The 14297-nt window shown below is 40.9% G+C and overlaps 1 protein-coding gene across 2 annotated transcripts in view; it reads right to left on the minus strand.

Moving 5' to 3' along the window:
* Window positions 1-14297, minus strand: part of CHD1L (chromodomain helicase DNA binding protein 1 like) — a 24527-nt gene continuing 10230 nt past the window's right edge. The window contains exons 11-23 of one of the 2 annotated variants that reach the window (XM_085236990.1): window positions 13334-13407; window positions 12207-12317; window positions 10496-10610; window positions 9712-9865; window positions 8447-8612; window positions 7407-7552; window positions 6637-6800; window positions 5822-6024; window positions 4679-4777; window positions 3901-3971; window positions 3528-3642; window positions 3197-3305; window positions 1-2510 (exon numbers count right to left, since the gene is read on the minus strand). In XM_085236990.1, coding sequence (XP_085093116.1) covers window positions 2441-2510; window positions 3197-3305; window positions 3528-3642; window positions 3901-3971; window positions 4679-4777; window positions 5822-6024; window positions 6637-6800; window positions 7407-7552; window positions 8447-8612; window positions 9712-9865; window positions 10496-10610; window positions 12207-12317; window positions 13334-13407 — 1597 coding nt within the window. In that variant the 3' untranslated portion in view covers window positions 1-2440. Of the gene's footprint in view, window positions 2511-3196; window positions 3306-3527; window positions 3643-3900; window positions 3972-4678; window positions 4778-5821; window positions 6025-6636; window positions 6801-7406; window positions 7553-8446; window positions 8613-9711; window positions 9866-10495; window positions 10611-12206; window positions 12318-13333; window positions 13408-14297 lie in introns of those variants that run through there. The other variant, XR_014886698.1, reaches the window with a different exon arrangement.

Consider the following 14297-nt stretch of genomic DNA (forward strand, 5'->3'; position numbering starts at 1 on the left):
TGAAGAAACAGCATGACATTTATTTTGCATAGCAACTAGCAAAAAAGCTACAGAGTCCTTTATGGAATTCATCATCCAAAATACACAATTTCTGCCCAAATAAAGAGAAATGGTGGTGGGTAGCAAACTAGGAAAGCTTCATTTGGGAGAAATTTTACAAAACACAGTTCAGGATTCAGCTGAAATCTTATTTCAGATTCAAAGCAGTTGGAGATAGGACCTTCCTTTGGGTTCTGTAAACTTCAATGTTCAAAAAAGAAAAAAACAATCCCCTCCAGAAGCATATCCTAGGTAAATTTAAAAGGAAAAAAGGTAAATTACAGGCCAAGAAGAATAGAAGGGGAAAAGAGGATGTCTGTTGACTGACTTGTCTCCAAGTCAGAGGACTAGAATCTGCTCTGCACCATCCCCTGCATGTGACACGATCCTTTCAGCCCCCTGTGGACATTAACTTAAAGGGTAAGGGACATTAATAAGCAAGAAGTCATGCCCTCCTCTCCTTAATGTCTCCGTCAGATGTGCTGAAGGGGTGGGGACACAGGACAGGAGCAGAGTCCCAACTTCTCATAGAAGGAAACCATGAGGTCTCAAATAGAAATACCTGGCTGTGCTTGTAGTATACGTTATGCTCAGTACTTACAAACTTTGGTCACATGTAACTGCATGGTGGCCAGAGGACCTGTAGCTGGGCTAAGATTTGGCCACAGGTGTGCATGTAGCTACAGAACAAATCTGCACGTGCTGGAACACTCGGGAATTAAACCTTTTAAAGGGCAATAAATATAAAGGAAATCAAGAGGTAGAGGTACAGAGCCTCGAGTCTTCAGACCGAAATTACACATTAAGCGTTCATTGAAGCTGACCAAGAGAAAAGCATAACTAACACTCTCATTCTGGCAAAGAGTTAGTATTTTTCCAGGCAGGAGATCATGGCCCTGCTCTCTGAAAAGAGGCCCGAGAGCAACGTGTGCTGCTGCAGCTGATTAACAGTGCCACCAGCCGGCCAGCTGGAAGAGTGCCAGTTCACCTAAGGAGTAAAAACATCATGTACATCTATTCACCACCTTTCACCCCAGAAACACTGCACAGTCAGACTCTGCTCCCACAAGCCCTTTGCCAAATACAACAAGCATTATTCCTCTGAGAAGCCAAAGAAAAGGTCTTACACCCACAGAGAAGCTTTGCAGTAGTAGTTTCAGTGGGGTCAAAGAAGATAATGAATCACTTCAGCTTTCCTGGTACAGCTAACAACACGCAACAGAAAGTCCAGTTTGGGAAGGCTCCTTCTAGCATGGAGCACATCAATCAGCTAAATGAACCATGCTAAATGTCAGGCTTGATATTAAGTAAACAGATATTGCTACAGAGACAGTGTAGATTCAACACACTTTTCGTGTGTTGGCAATTAGATATTTAAAGACATACTTTCCGTTGCTTGTGGGGTGTCTTCCTTTTGGAAGCTGAGCTTACCAATGAATTAAGTTTGGCACTTCACTGTCTTTCTTTATGGACAAAACACCTGCTATGAGAGCTACTGTTGTTGGGTTGTACCCTACACACTAAAGCCAACAGTGCCAATAGCACAAAAAAAAAATAAATAAAAATAAAAATCAGGAAAGATCTTTGCAATAAAGGTAACATCAAAAAACCTGCACTAAGATTTTCTTTAGTCGGATCAAAGGATGGTACCTTTCACACAGCATTCTGGCCAGCAAATAAAAAACTGGTTTTGCATGACAGCTGCAGCAGTCAAAGAACTGCGTAATGCAAAAGCAGTTGTGGGAAGTGTGTCATTTATAAAACCAGTCTCAAATTTCAGCAGCCTTGCAAGCCTTTGCCAAGAATTCTGGTCAGGATTCTGCTAGATTGTAAGTGCATCATTATGTGGTTAAATTTTATATTTGAACAAATGCAAGTCAATTGGGCTTCTGGGGAACTGGAACAATATATAAGAGTTTACACTGTGCAGGTGTCATATGGTGTCATTAATACAGACTCTTTCCACTGAGAGCCTTGTGCGCATTTAGACAGTCCCAGGAAACCATTAAAAGCTGGTGAAGAAAAGTACAGTGTGACAAGGGATGAAATCTGAAAGAGATGAAAAAAAAGGTCAAATGATACTGCATTCCAAGCCCCAGAAATAAAATAATGTAAGAGATAAGAAGTGACCATCGATGAAAGTTTAATTTTTCATCTTCAAAAAAAATTTAGGATTGTGCCATCCTTATCTCAAGTCTCTTTGAACTCTGAAACAGTGTAGTTCCATTTTAGAGCCATTGACAATACATAAATGTTACGACCAATAAAAGCAGAGAGGTACAGAGATAAGAAATGGCTGTGTAAGATATGTTTCTGAAGTGGATGCACACTGAAGACTGTCTACATGAAGTTATAAAGATCCTTGGGTTTTGTGCATGTTTCTCAGTAAAATTTTCTACCTTCATGGCTTTGAGGCTGTTACTGATGAAGATGGTTGTGAAGCAGACCCTCTATTTCTAGGGAAGTAGTATCTAATAAAAGAAGTGTCAAGGAAATGCTTTGGAATGCCAGACAACACTTCCACCCAGAGATTTACAAAGCAAGGAGGCAGAATGCCTTGTATACTATCGTCTCTCTTTCAGATTTTCAGTTTCACAGCATTGCTGACAATGGCTCTGTAGAAAAGCATGTCTTTGCAGAGAATTGACAAAAAAGATAAATATCTGTTTCCTTTCCTGTAAGGCAAAAGGAGTGAGCTGTTTGGTTACGAGTCTGTCGCAAAACACACCAACTCCACCAAGTTCAGCCAAAGAATCAAGATATAGCTTGCTTGGAACACTGTAATGTATTTTTTTCCAACCTCCTCAGTTTTGCTACTTTCTGAGTCACTTCCATTATTCTGAAATTTCAGTTGTCTCCATCACAGTCGTGACATATGAAGTTAAGCTGATGGCTGTCAATAGAAAATTAGCCTCTACTTCCAAAAAAATTCCAACAGACATACCAAATCCATTAATCTATCTTTACTGCCTAAAGCAGTATGTCCTTACTGTGTAATGAGTACCTGGATGACAGTGAAGTCAGATAAATTGAGTTTTTAGCTGGATCGTGACATCTGTTTCTTGCCTCATTTCCTTGCTTTTTACCCACCAAGATATTTAGGGGATCATTGCAGAATCAGATTATGAACCAAACAAAACTTATTCCGAAAGGATACATGAGTGTGGGGATACCCCGTGCTGCCAAGTACTTGTGGATGAGCCGCTCGGTACCATACCAGTTGAAATCTTTTGTTGCATACCCAATACGTGGAAAGTGCACTGTTGCTGAGAAGTGAAGAAAGACACTCTTTAGGACAAGATACTCTTACAGAAAGCAGTCTAGATAAGAAGTTCAAACTACCCAACAAGAACAGAAGGAATATTTTGAAACGCAACATATCCATGGAAATCTCAATCTTACTTTACTTCAGAAAAAAATAATAAAGGTGGAAATTGATCATCACATATGTACTTATGGAGTCACTATTCCACCACACAACCACTTACCATTCCTTTTCTTAGCTGCTAAATAAATCTTCTTCAGGCCCTTTTCCAAAGCAGACAGCTTAATGCCAGACAAGTTGTTGGACCGATCTCGGTGCTGAGCTACAATCAAGGCCAACTAAGGAGAAAACACACAAAAAATGAAATGGAGTCTAAATACAGTGCTAAGAGACACAGCAATAGTTGCTGGAAAACTGCATTATTAACAATTAGCTTTAATAAACTCTAAATAAAACTCTCATTTTTTCTCTAATGGCAATTTAGCCTTTTTCAGTATTCAGGGCCACTATTATTGGGAAAAAGACATTAAGTTCACTAAACACAGTTTCAAAATCATGTAAGGAGAGCAACTCAAAATGGATCTTCTCATTCTCACCAAGTCTTGTCCTTTTCTCCTGGACTTTTTATCATCAATGGGAAATAACAAGGTTCCTCCTAACTGCAGGTCTACCCAGAAAATAAGAACAGAAGAAAAACAAATAAATAAATCAGTCCTGAAGAGTCAATAGGGATTGAAGACTGCAGAGATTTCACTGTCATGTTCTGTGTTATTCTTCTTGTCTGTCTCCTCATAACGGATTCAACAGTCAGAGCCCAAGGAAACAAGACAGACATAAACCTGCCCCAACACACAGAGACACACCACCCAGTTAAAAACCACAGACAGAAAGAGAGACATTGAAACAAGAATCAACCAGAAAGTTAGAAAAAACAACAGGTCCTTCTACAGCAAGATGGGCATTCTTATCAGCTGCAGGTAGCTCAAGACTGCTAACACATGTTCAGGAGAAGATTAATGTTTGGAGAGAATAAAAATTACAACTGGATACTGACTCAGATGTCTTTCATCCTTCTTAAAAGCACTCTGACAGAAGATGATGGGCTCTACCTTCTATGAGGAAAAATAACGTGTGAATGGTGATTTTTTTCTATTTTTTGACAACTTGCTGAATTGATCAGATCAACCAACTCCTATGCAGAGTTCTCAGACTCCAACAAGTCAAGTCAAAGTGCTTGCAGAGCTAGGGATACAAATATCTAGAGAAAGAGCTAAAAACACAACTACAAAGGTATTTAGATTCCTCACTCCTGCAACAACATTGGGATTGAAACTCTTAAGTATCTTGGACTAGGGTCATGTTTTAATCTCTTACCTTTCATCTTCCCTGCCATCTCGTATATTCTTCTTGGCTGATCAGAACGACTCTCCAGAGCTGTAAATAAACCACCCCTTCCCCAGCGGCCGGAGTCATCTGGAATGCAATGACAGATCAGTCTTTTAGAAACTGAAATTGAAAACCATTCCAGAAGGAAAAGGGCCCTACTCTGGCCGAATGCAATGAATGACCATCAAAAACAGATATGAGAACCACAGGTGAATTGAAGTGAACCAGCATGCAAGGGACTATCCTAAAGGATAAACCTCAGCCACTGAGGAAAAACAAACTTGTCACAGTTCCCTGAAAAGACTGCAATAAGAATTCCTTCTGACTGCCCACTGTGGATATTCAACCAAGTATTTATCATAGTACTGAGCACATAAAACTGTCAGTACTCTCATACCCAGGGAGAACATGCACATATTATGTCCCCAGATTGGTGTTTTGGGCTTCCCACAATTAGATGTTTGTTATTCGTGGGCTTTTCTTGTCATTTGGCATTTCCAGTTTAACCATGAGTTTTTATGCTGAGTTTAACGTAAGCCAAAGCAGCTTATAACATTCTGCTATAGCCTTGGTAAGAGCTTCAACACTGATTCTGAAAGAACTCTGCAACCTGAATTTCTCTCCCTCAGCTTCAGTATCTTGACAGAGGTCCTAAAACTAGCAACAAGCTTAGAACCTCTGTACTTACAACTCTCTGCAGAGAGACAAGCACCTTTCATGGAGTGTAGTTCTGACCTCAGCCTCTGAAATAGTCCATCTCTCTCTGCTGACTGCATAAGGGAGGCGATTTTTAATATCTTAGTTCAGTCCTTACAGCTTACATGGGGTGAATATAAGGCCTTCACCTTCATAGGCACTGTCCCTGCGTGTCTACAGAAGTACAGTTTCTAGACATATCTTTCAAGAGGCTCACCCACTCACCCAGAAACACAGACCCATATACCCCTTCCTAACACTTGTGTGGGTTATACATTGTGAAGTAGACTCTATACTGACTCTATATCACTCAACAACAAGTCAGACTCAAAATGACTTCAGTCTGGTATGGAATTAAAAAGTACCAAGCTAGGAAGTACAATTCAGCCCCTTGCCCAGCCCACTTTACAGTAGTTCTGTTGTCATAAGTCCTACCCAGGCAGTGGACAATAATGGCATCCTCCTCTTCTGCTTTGGGGTGAGTGACATCTCCCATAATGTACTTGATACAGTTTACATCTCTGTAATCCAAATCCACATTCATCTCAGCCTCTCCCTCCTCAAACTCTTCCTCAGACTCACTTTCCTCTGAAGGGAGACAGGTAGATGTGTAATGATTTGACTCCCACCAAGCCATCCTGAAACAAGAGAAGAAATTCAATGAAAATAAGCAAAGACTGGGGGGGGGGGGGGGTCTACACCTTGTTTTAAATGACTACAGCAAAACACAGGAGATCCCAATCTGCATTTTCTCTGCTGCCCTCCTCTGTTTTAGATAGGAACCAAGATTTCCCTAGCTAGTATCTGTGATATTAACAGCCATGTGCTGGTGTGATAAATTGATTGTAGGCATAGAAAAAGTAAGCATATGACGAAGCGGAAGGACTGGTGAAAAGGAAAAGTAGATAGGAAGAAGAAGTTCATACACGTGCCAAAGAGTTACAGATATTAGAATGAGACACAGGGACCAAGTCTGACACTTCAGATGTAGGTTGTCCCAAAAGCTCACTATACACTCAGATATGAGGTTCGCATTCAGGCCAATCATGATGAGTTAAATTAGATGTGAAATATTCAGAGATACCCTCATGTATGAAGCTAACTCTCTCAAGAGATTGATCTGCAGCCATTTTGTCATCTTCTCCTCCCTCATTCTCAGCCCCACCTTCCAGAGTGGATACAGAGCACATTTCTAGAGGACCCTGTAACAGACACCAATTTAAAAGTAGTTGATGCAGTACGAGCCATACTTTTTCATGTGCTCTGCCTCTGCTTTTGCCTTTCTCCTTTCCTCCATAAGCTTTGCTCTCTTTGCAGCTGCCTCTTGGCGCTTCTTCCTCCTTGCCTCCAGCTCCTCTGTGCTCAACAAGTGTTTTCTCCTTGTTGACTGGTCCCGGAGCCCTGTAAGAAGAGTCTAGAGAAAGAAAGCTGCAATTCAGAACCAAAATGCTCATCTCAAGCACACGTCTGGTGCCCACTCTATGCTGCACAGAATCACAGAATGGCCAGGGTTGGAAGGGACCTCAAGAATCAAAAATCTCCAAACCCCTGCCACAGGAAGGTCCACCAACCTCCCCATTTAATACTAGACCAGGCTGCCCAGGGCCCCATCCAACCTGGCCTTGAACATCTCCAGGGACAGGGCATCCACAGCATCTCTGGGCAGCCTGTTCCAGCACCTCACCACTCTCACAGTAAAGAACTTCCTCCTGCACTCCTTTTCCATTTGTCTACTTGCCCACAGCTCTTAACCATCAGATTCTAGATGTCAAACAAATGGGTGGTTTTGTGATCTAAGTTTATATTACTACCCAGCATTCCATCTATGATCTGTTGCCAGAATCACTGAATTGTCCAACCCTCAGATTCAAGAGCCAATCTTACTACAATGGCATCTGAATCTTTTAACATGGTTTTTTTTTTTTTTTTTGTGAGCTGTAAGTAAAGAGAGGAAACTGTCAGCTTCATTTTCTACAAGCAATTAAGAGCATCATATGCTTTGTCATGTCTTTTGCCTTACATTTGCTTTGTTTCGGAGAGCTCTCCCTTCTTTACTGGTCTCTTCGGTCAAGGCTTTCTGAAGATCCAAAAGCTGATCAAATGCTTTTTTGTCTTCTCTGCTGGGTTCTTTTGAATAATCTTTGCCTTCATACACATACATGTGATCTTCAAAAAATAATTTACAAGTATAAAAAGGAATTGAAAGCCACTAACACTTGAAATATATAGCAAGATCAAAAACAATTAGGCTCCCCAGTTACACTGTTCTACCCTCAGCAGAAAAATACATTTACTGTCTTTTATATGACCAGAGTCAGCATAATGTTAAAAGAACAGAATCAAGATTTGCTTCCTCAACAAAAGCTTTCTGCTTCAGTCACAGATCTGTATTTAAGTGCTATGGTGTACTTTGAGTACAAAGCAGAAAGTCAGTCTGTCTCATGGTACTACAAGAAAGAAAGTATCCTTAAAATTTATTCTCATACAATACAGAGAACTAATCACGATTAAGTTACATTTTTATGGGAAAGTAGAATAATGAAGACAAAACAGGTTTGTTCTAGCTGTTCAGATTCAATGGCTCTGCATTTCTTATCTCATATTTTGATTTTTAAGGTCATTTTAACTTGTGTTTTTCATGGCCAATAATCTTTTGTATGGAGACAGATACAAAAGAGTTACTATATAGTTTTTCCTTAAGTTATTGTTATCTCTCTACATCTGTAATTCTATCTTAATGATTCTCCATGAGAATAACAGCAGTTGCCATTTGAGTATTTCCTCTTTTCTGAGGTCTCAAAATATGTGAAACACATTAAGGAATTCAGACCCCTTGGCCAACAAGCTGGGCAAATATTGTTATCAACGTTTCAGGCAAGCAAGGTTGCAAAAAGAAGAAAAAGTCCAATTTAAGCTCAGAAATTGAGATAATGGACAGGCCACTTTTCTTTACAAGCCCAATTTCCTTGTTACCTGAAAAATACCACCCTTCTCTATGAAACATCCTCTACTATTTCCCAAGTGTCATGCACTCCATAGGTATTTCAATTTGTAACTTACTTTCTGTATCATCCTCCTTCTTCTCTTCTTCATGTGGCAGGACAACGTCCATTACCCACTTCCCTCCTTTTGTCTCTCCAAGGATGTTTTCCAGCTCCACATCCTGGACAGTACTTCCCTCAGAGGACAGCAATTTATCTAAGCCAAATTTCAGGATTTCACTCAGCTTTATCAAACAGAAAAGAAAGTTCAGTACGAGTATCTTCTATTTCCACACAAATCTCTATGACTCAAGCTTCTCAGACATAAATGGAAAGGTTGTAAAAGTGAAGAAATCTATCTTCTGTATTATCTGTCAAAATACTTGCACTTTAACATGCTCATTTGTCTCAACACCTATTGAGACAGGCTCTTGTAACATATTTCCCTCAAACATACTCACTCAGACTGGAAAGGCCATTTTTCTCTACAGGCCAAACAGCAAAAATGGCATAATTCTGACTGCACTCAAGAAGCTTTCTTATAGCCAAAAAATCTGGGCTTGTTTTTGCCCCACCTCTTAATAAAATAAAATAAAATCCTATATCCCACAAAAATTCACAGGGAGCATAATATTAGCAAGGAATTTCCTTTGGGCTCAGTTCCACTTCACTCATGGAAACTATCATTGCTGAGGTACATGCTGATGAAGGGACAGGGGGTGGGAAAAGATGCATTAATTCCAAGCCTTTCCCCGATTTACCTCCGTAGAGGAGATACATCCCTCCAAATTTCACTTTGCTTGATGTTTTCAACCAAAGCTCTCAGCCCAAAACTCAGCTTTTGGGTCAGAATCATAAATCACACCCTGACTCCTGAGACACATCTGCCAAGAGGTCAACCAAAGGCTGACCAAAGGAACTAGCAGACTAGCAATCAAAAGCTGTCAAAGTACTTATCATTAGCTCTGTTTGAGAGAGAAAGGCAGGAGAGACAGATAAGTTCCGAGAAACAATGAGTCAGCCTCCACTTTAGACCTGTTATATAATTAAAAAATACACAAGTAGAACAAGGGACATTCTTGCCTTCTCCTCTTCTCCAAGAAAACACATTTTTTACACAACAGATGCATCTCAAAACTCTAAAAACTGTCTTCAAATTTCAAATCTTGTCTGGACCTGGAATGCAATGTTGATTCCTAGGATGCATGCAAAAGCTGTCACGTCAATGCATATCCTCCCAAACTCAAGTGCCTTGACAGGTTCACGTCAGACAAAAATAGAGAAACACTCCAACATTTCTAAGAACGTTACTGAAGTCAACTTGAGGGTTTTGCTCTATTTTACCTGTAAATCTGATGCATCCTGAGGTTTGTGTACTCCCAAGGCAAACTGACCTCCCTCTACAATGGCATTTGTCAGTCGAAGCTTGGAAGCAGCTCTTCGGTAGATTATTTCTTCAACTGTATCTCGTCCAATCAAACGGATAATTTTTACAGGCCTTCAAAAAGTCAAGAAAATTTTTTATTTTCTTTGTTTAAGATGCACTAAAATGGTTTTCTGGCACAGCACACTATTCCTTTACGCAATCTTCTGGTAGGGATAAAAAGGCAAGAGCAAAATCAACAAAGACAGCAGAGAGTGGTGACACTGGAACAGGCAAGGAGGCTGTGGATGCCCCATCCCTGGAGGCATTCGAGCCAAGGCTGGATGTGGCTCTGGGCAGCCTGATCTAGTGGTTGGTAAACCTGCACATAGCAGGGGGGTTGAAACAAGGTGATCATCGTGGTCCTTTTCAACCCAGACCATTCTACGATTCTATGATAAATATAACACTGAAGCAATTGCTTCTTGACACAGGATGAATGTTCACTGCAAGAATGCAGGCAATCCTCCAGATTCCATCCTCCTCCAAATTTACAAAGCCCCCATCCTAGACACATAACAAGGACAGGACTGCATAAGCCTGCAGAAGAAAAGCAGAGACAAAATTATCTCTGCTCTCTTTCTTTGACTTTCAATCTACTGTCCTCTTAACACCTTTTAACACTATTGTTTATGAATATGGAAGGGGATACAGAGGGATCAGTAAAGTAAAAACAACCTAAGGAGAAGCAGCAACATTTCTCACTTGTGCTGCCCAATCCGGTGAGCTCTTGCTATTGCTTGCAAGTCGTTCTGTGGGTTAAAATCACTGTCAGTAAAAATAACTGTATCTGCTGCCGTCAGGTTCATGCCAACTCCTCCTATGAACAGAGAAGAAGATCACAGAGTACGTCAGCAGCAGAAAATAAAGGCGCAGCTGGAGAATTTATGCTATGCAAGGTTCTGTCAGATCTGATCAACTATATTCAATTTATCTCTCAGCCCAAGTCTGAGTCTCACAAAGATCCAAATAGATGGATAAGCCCGGTATTTCTGTATTTCTCTGTGCTTTCTGCAACAGCTCAAAACAGAGCTGCACTATGCATTGTAGGGGAACAAAAAAAGAAAAAAAAAGGATGCAAGCAAATCAATAAAAAGGCAGTTGGTTGTCAAGACTGATAACATAGACATATTCTTCAGCTGCCAGGAAGACTAATGCAGCAAGAACTGGCTACAAAGCTCTGCCCAAGCTATGACTTGGCTGAAGTCCAGTAATAACAGGTAAATACACTGCTGAAAGAGTGGGAAACACCACACCCACTCATACAACAGCCAGAGTATACGTATATATGTGACTTTAAAAGGTTTTGAAATTAGAGTTGGACTCTCGTGGAATGAAAGGAAAAAAATGTTAGGATTTTGATTTTTTTTTTAATATCCACTATTGTGACAGCATACTACAGCTAAAGAGGGAGGAACCTGTTCAAGTACATTCCTTCCTACTTGTGCTGAGTACTTCACAATAATCAGAATAATCTTGCAAGTAGAGACAGTCATGCACTTGAAAATCTCTGCCCATAACACAAGGATGGAAATATGGCTCACACCGCTGTTCCCAGGTAGATGGAATATGACAGACATAGCACTGAGCACTAAAAAGCAATTTGATTCTGGTGGACGTGGGCAGGAAGAGTTCAGGCACAGTGTTACAAGAAGCATCTATTTCTTACACTTAGCATTAGGTGCTTCTCTACAGTCTCAATATGCTCCTCTCCACACCCTGCAATATTATCAAAGCCAGTTTCATTCAGGAAAGTCTGAGCAGAAACCCAAAGGAAGAAAACATAATAAGAGCCTGATGCTTTAGATCAAGCAGTACTGATCCTCTCTCTGAAGGTAAGCAGAAGCCTGCTCTTGTGCTGGTCTGAATAAAGAGACAGGAAGAAGGGAAACCATTCAAGAGACACAGATATGCGGGGAGCTAAGAGGAGGCAAAGTACAGATAGTACTCCTGTGGTGTTCTTTGCAGTCTTTGCTAAGTAAAAGGCTCTCAGCTGAGTCTGTCTGCCAGCTAGAGTGCACGTCCATGTTCAGGAAGCAATTCTACCAGCTTATTTAGAGGAAGTCTATTTCTGCCTAAAGTCTGAAACTTTAGAAATAAAGTGCTTGCAGAAATAAAATGCTAGTGAGATTCCTTCAGTTTAACCTGGCACAGGGAAAGGCATTGCAGAGCTCAGAATAAAAAAGTTACTCAAACAGCTGCAACCTGAAAAGCATTTTAGCATCAGCTGCTGAAAGCAAAGCACAGGAATTGGGTCTCCCAACTAAGAAGCCCAAATTCACGATGCGTCTTGTTTCTCTCAAAAATCCTCCATATTAACAGAATATGGAGGATTCAGAACACCCTGATATTTTGCAAGACAGCAAAAGAAGAGTGCAGAAGCAAGACACGTGTTGTCTCTCCCTTCCTTACTTACCAGCTCTGGTGCTCAGCAGGAAGACAAAGATGGGCTGTTGACCAAAGTTCTTAATGGCAAGGTGTCTCTCTTCACCTCTTACAGAACCGTCCAGCCGCTCATAGCTATAGCCTTTCCAAACAACAAAATGTATGTTTCTGAAAGTCTGGTTATACTCTGTCTTTCTTATTTCATTCTTCATAGATTAACTGCTGTCCTGACTTTTTATGCCAAGTCCTCCCACACTGATTTGCATTTTATCACCTTCAACTCCTCTTTTTCTTTCCAGTGACCCTGACTCCCAGACTGTCAACAAAGGTTCATTTAGCTAAATCTGAAGCAGAAACTCTTAGCATTTAATTTACTGCATGGAAACAAGATGGGGAAATACAAAGCGAAAGCATAAGAACATTAACCCAGAGTCCCATTTCAGACTATACTGTGCTGGCTGTTGGCTTCACACTACAAGCCAATAACCATCATATCTTTCTTATGCAAGTTTCTACTGCTTTCAATGTGTGCTTTCCTGTGAGCAAGCAGTATGGGAAATGGCCTTACGTTTGGCTTTTTAGTGCAACATTAGTTGTCCAAATCCATAAACACCAAAGAAAAGCCTCTTTCATGGGAAGTCCTAAGTAGGCATGGAGCCATGTGGGTTGAAACAAAAGAAAACGTCTCAAGATCCCTTTGGCAGCCTTGCCAAAACAGTCATACTGAGCTCTCACTTAATCAAAAACTAATTCCCTGGTATAAATGTGGCACAATTTGTGTTCTGCACTGGACAAACTGAATTGAATGCTAATGGCTGCACTACAACTACTTCAGGACTCAGGTACATAAGTAACCACAGGTATATAATGAAACTTTGCTACTCTGCCATCTGTTAGCTTGATTTTATCAAGGAACCAAAGTTCAAGCTACTTTGAAGAACAATGCTGAAGTGCCAGTTCCTTGCAGGCAGGTTGCACAAAGAGATTAATTCAAATCCCAGGTCACAGTCAACTGTAAGAATATGGTTTCTGTCTACTGAGAAGAAACAAATACCCATCACATTCTCCATCTCAGGTAGATCAGCCAAAACCAGACTAACACTATATGGCACAGATCATTAAGATAAGCCCTTTGCTGCCAAACCATGCAGACCATACCTCTGTAGTCCATGTAGTCTTGCAGAATGTCAAGCAGTTTAGTCATCTGAGAAAAGAGCAAGACACGATGGCCACTGGAAGAAGAATATGAGATGTCACCAGCAACGTTATACTGTGACAGCATTTCACAAAGCAGTAGAGGCGTTACAGTAGCTCAACCAACCACTGCTACTTAGCAAGAGCTCACCACAACACTGCACTAAGCCTCACAGAGTCACTGCCAACTCCCTCACATTTTCAGCCCCACAACCAAATGTTGCCAACCAGCCCCACCTGATAGCATCAGCTGCCATGTGTAGAGTGTGGAGTCACAGGTAACAAGGCTCTGGCACAACACTCCTGTGGGCTAAATGCACCTTGGCAAGGACCCAGAGAATCCTGGCTAAAAGGATCCTCAGTTTGAATGTAGTGCAATGAAGGTCTTCACCACGTGACTTGCCACACTAGATTGCTCTCTAACAACGTAACATAAAACATCTTAAATACAGGAAAAAATGTAGTATCAGCATCTCTGCGACAGAACATAATTTCCCATCCAGCAAATGACCCTCCGTGCCCATATATAATTGCAAGCAGCATTTAAGTGAGAAATCAACTCTCCTTGCTCTGGGCCTCAGACAGTGTGAGAGTGCTTTGTTTAAAATCAACAACTGCAAGTTCAGGAGTCGCACAGGGCTGTCCCTGTGGCAAAGACATCAAAGGGAGAGAGGCATCCACTCACAATATGCTGTACAGAAGGAAGACAGAGCCCTCCAGTACTGCATCAGAACTTCCCTTCTAAAGCTCTGTGCTTTGGAAGTACTCAGAGGGAAACTGCAGCCTGATTAAGAAAGTAGGTAGAATTTATGAATTGTGCAAGAAGCATCAAACAAGAACATGTATGAGAACACAGATTGTGATTCGATTTGCCATCCACCTGAGATCTGTAGGGAGATATTTAAGGTTGTTGTGTTACAGGTTCTGA

This window comes from Meleagris gallopavo, chromosome 1 (genome assembly GCF_905368555.1).
Source record: "Meleagris gallopavo chromosome 1, MGAL_WU_HG_1.1, whole genome shotgun sequence".
Classification (NCBI taxonomy): domain Eukaryota; kingdom Metazoa; phylum Chordata; class Aves; order Galliformes; family Phasianidae; genus Meleagris; species Meleagris gallopavo.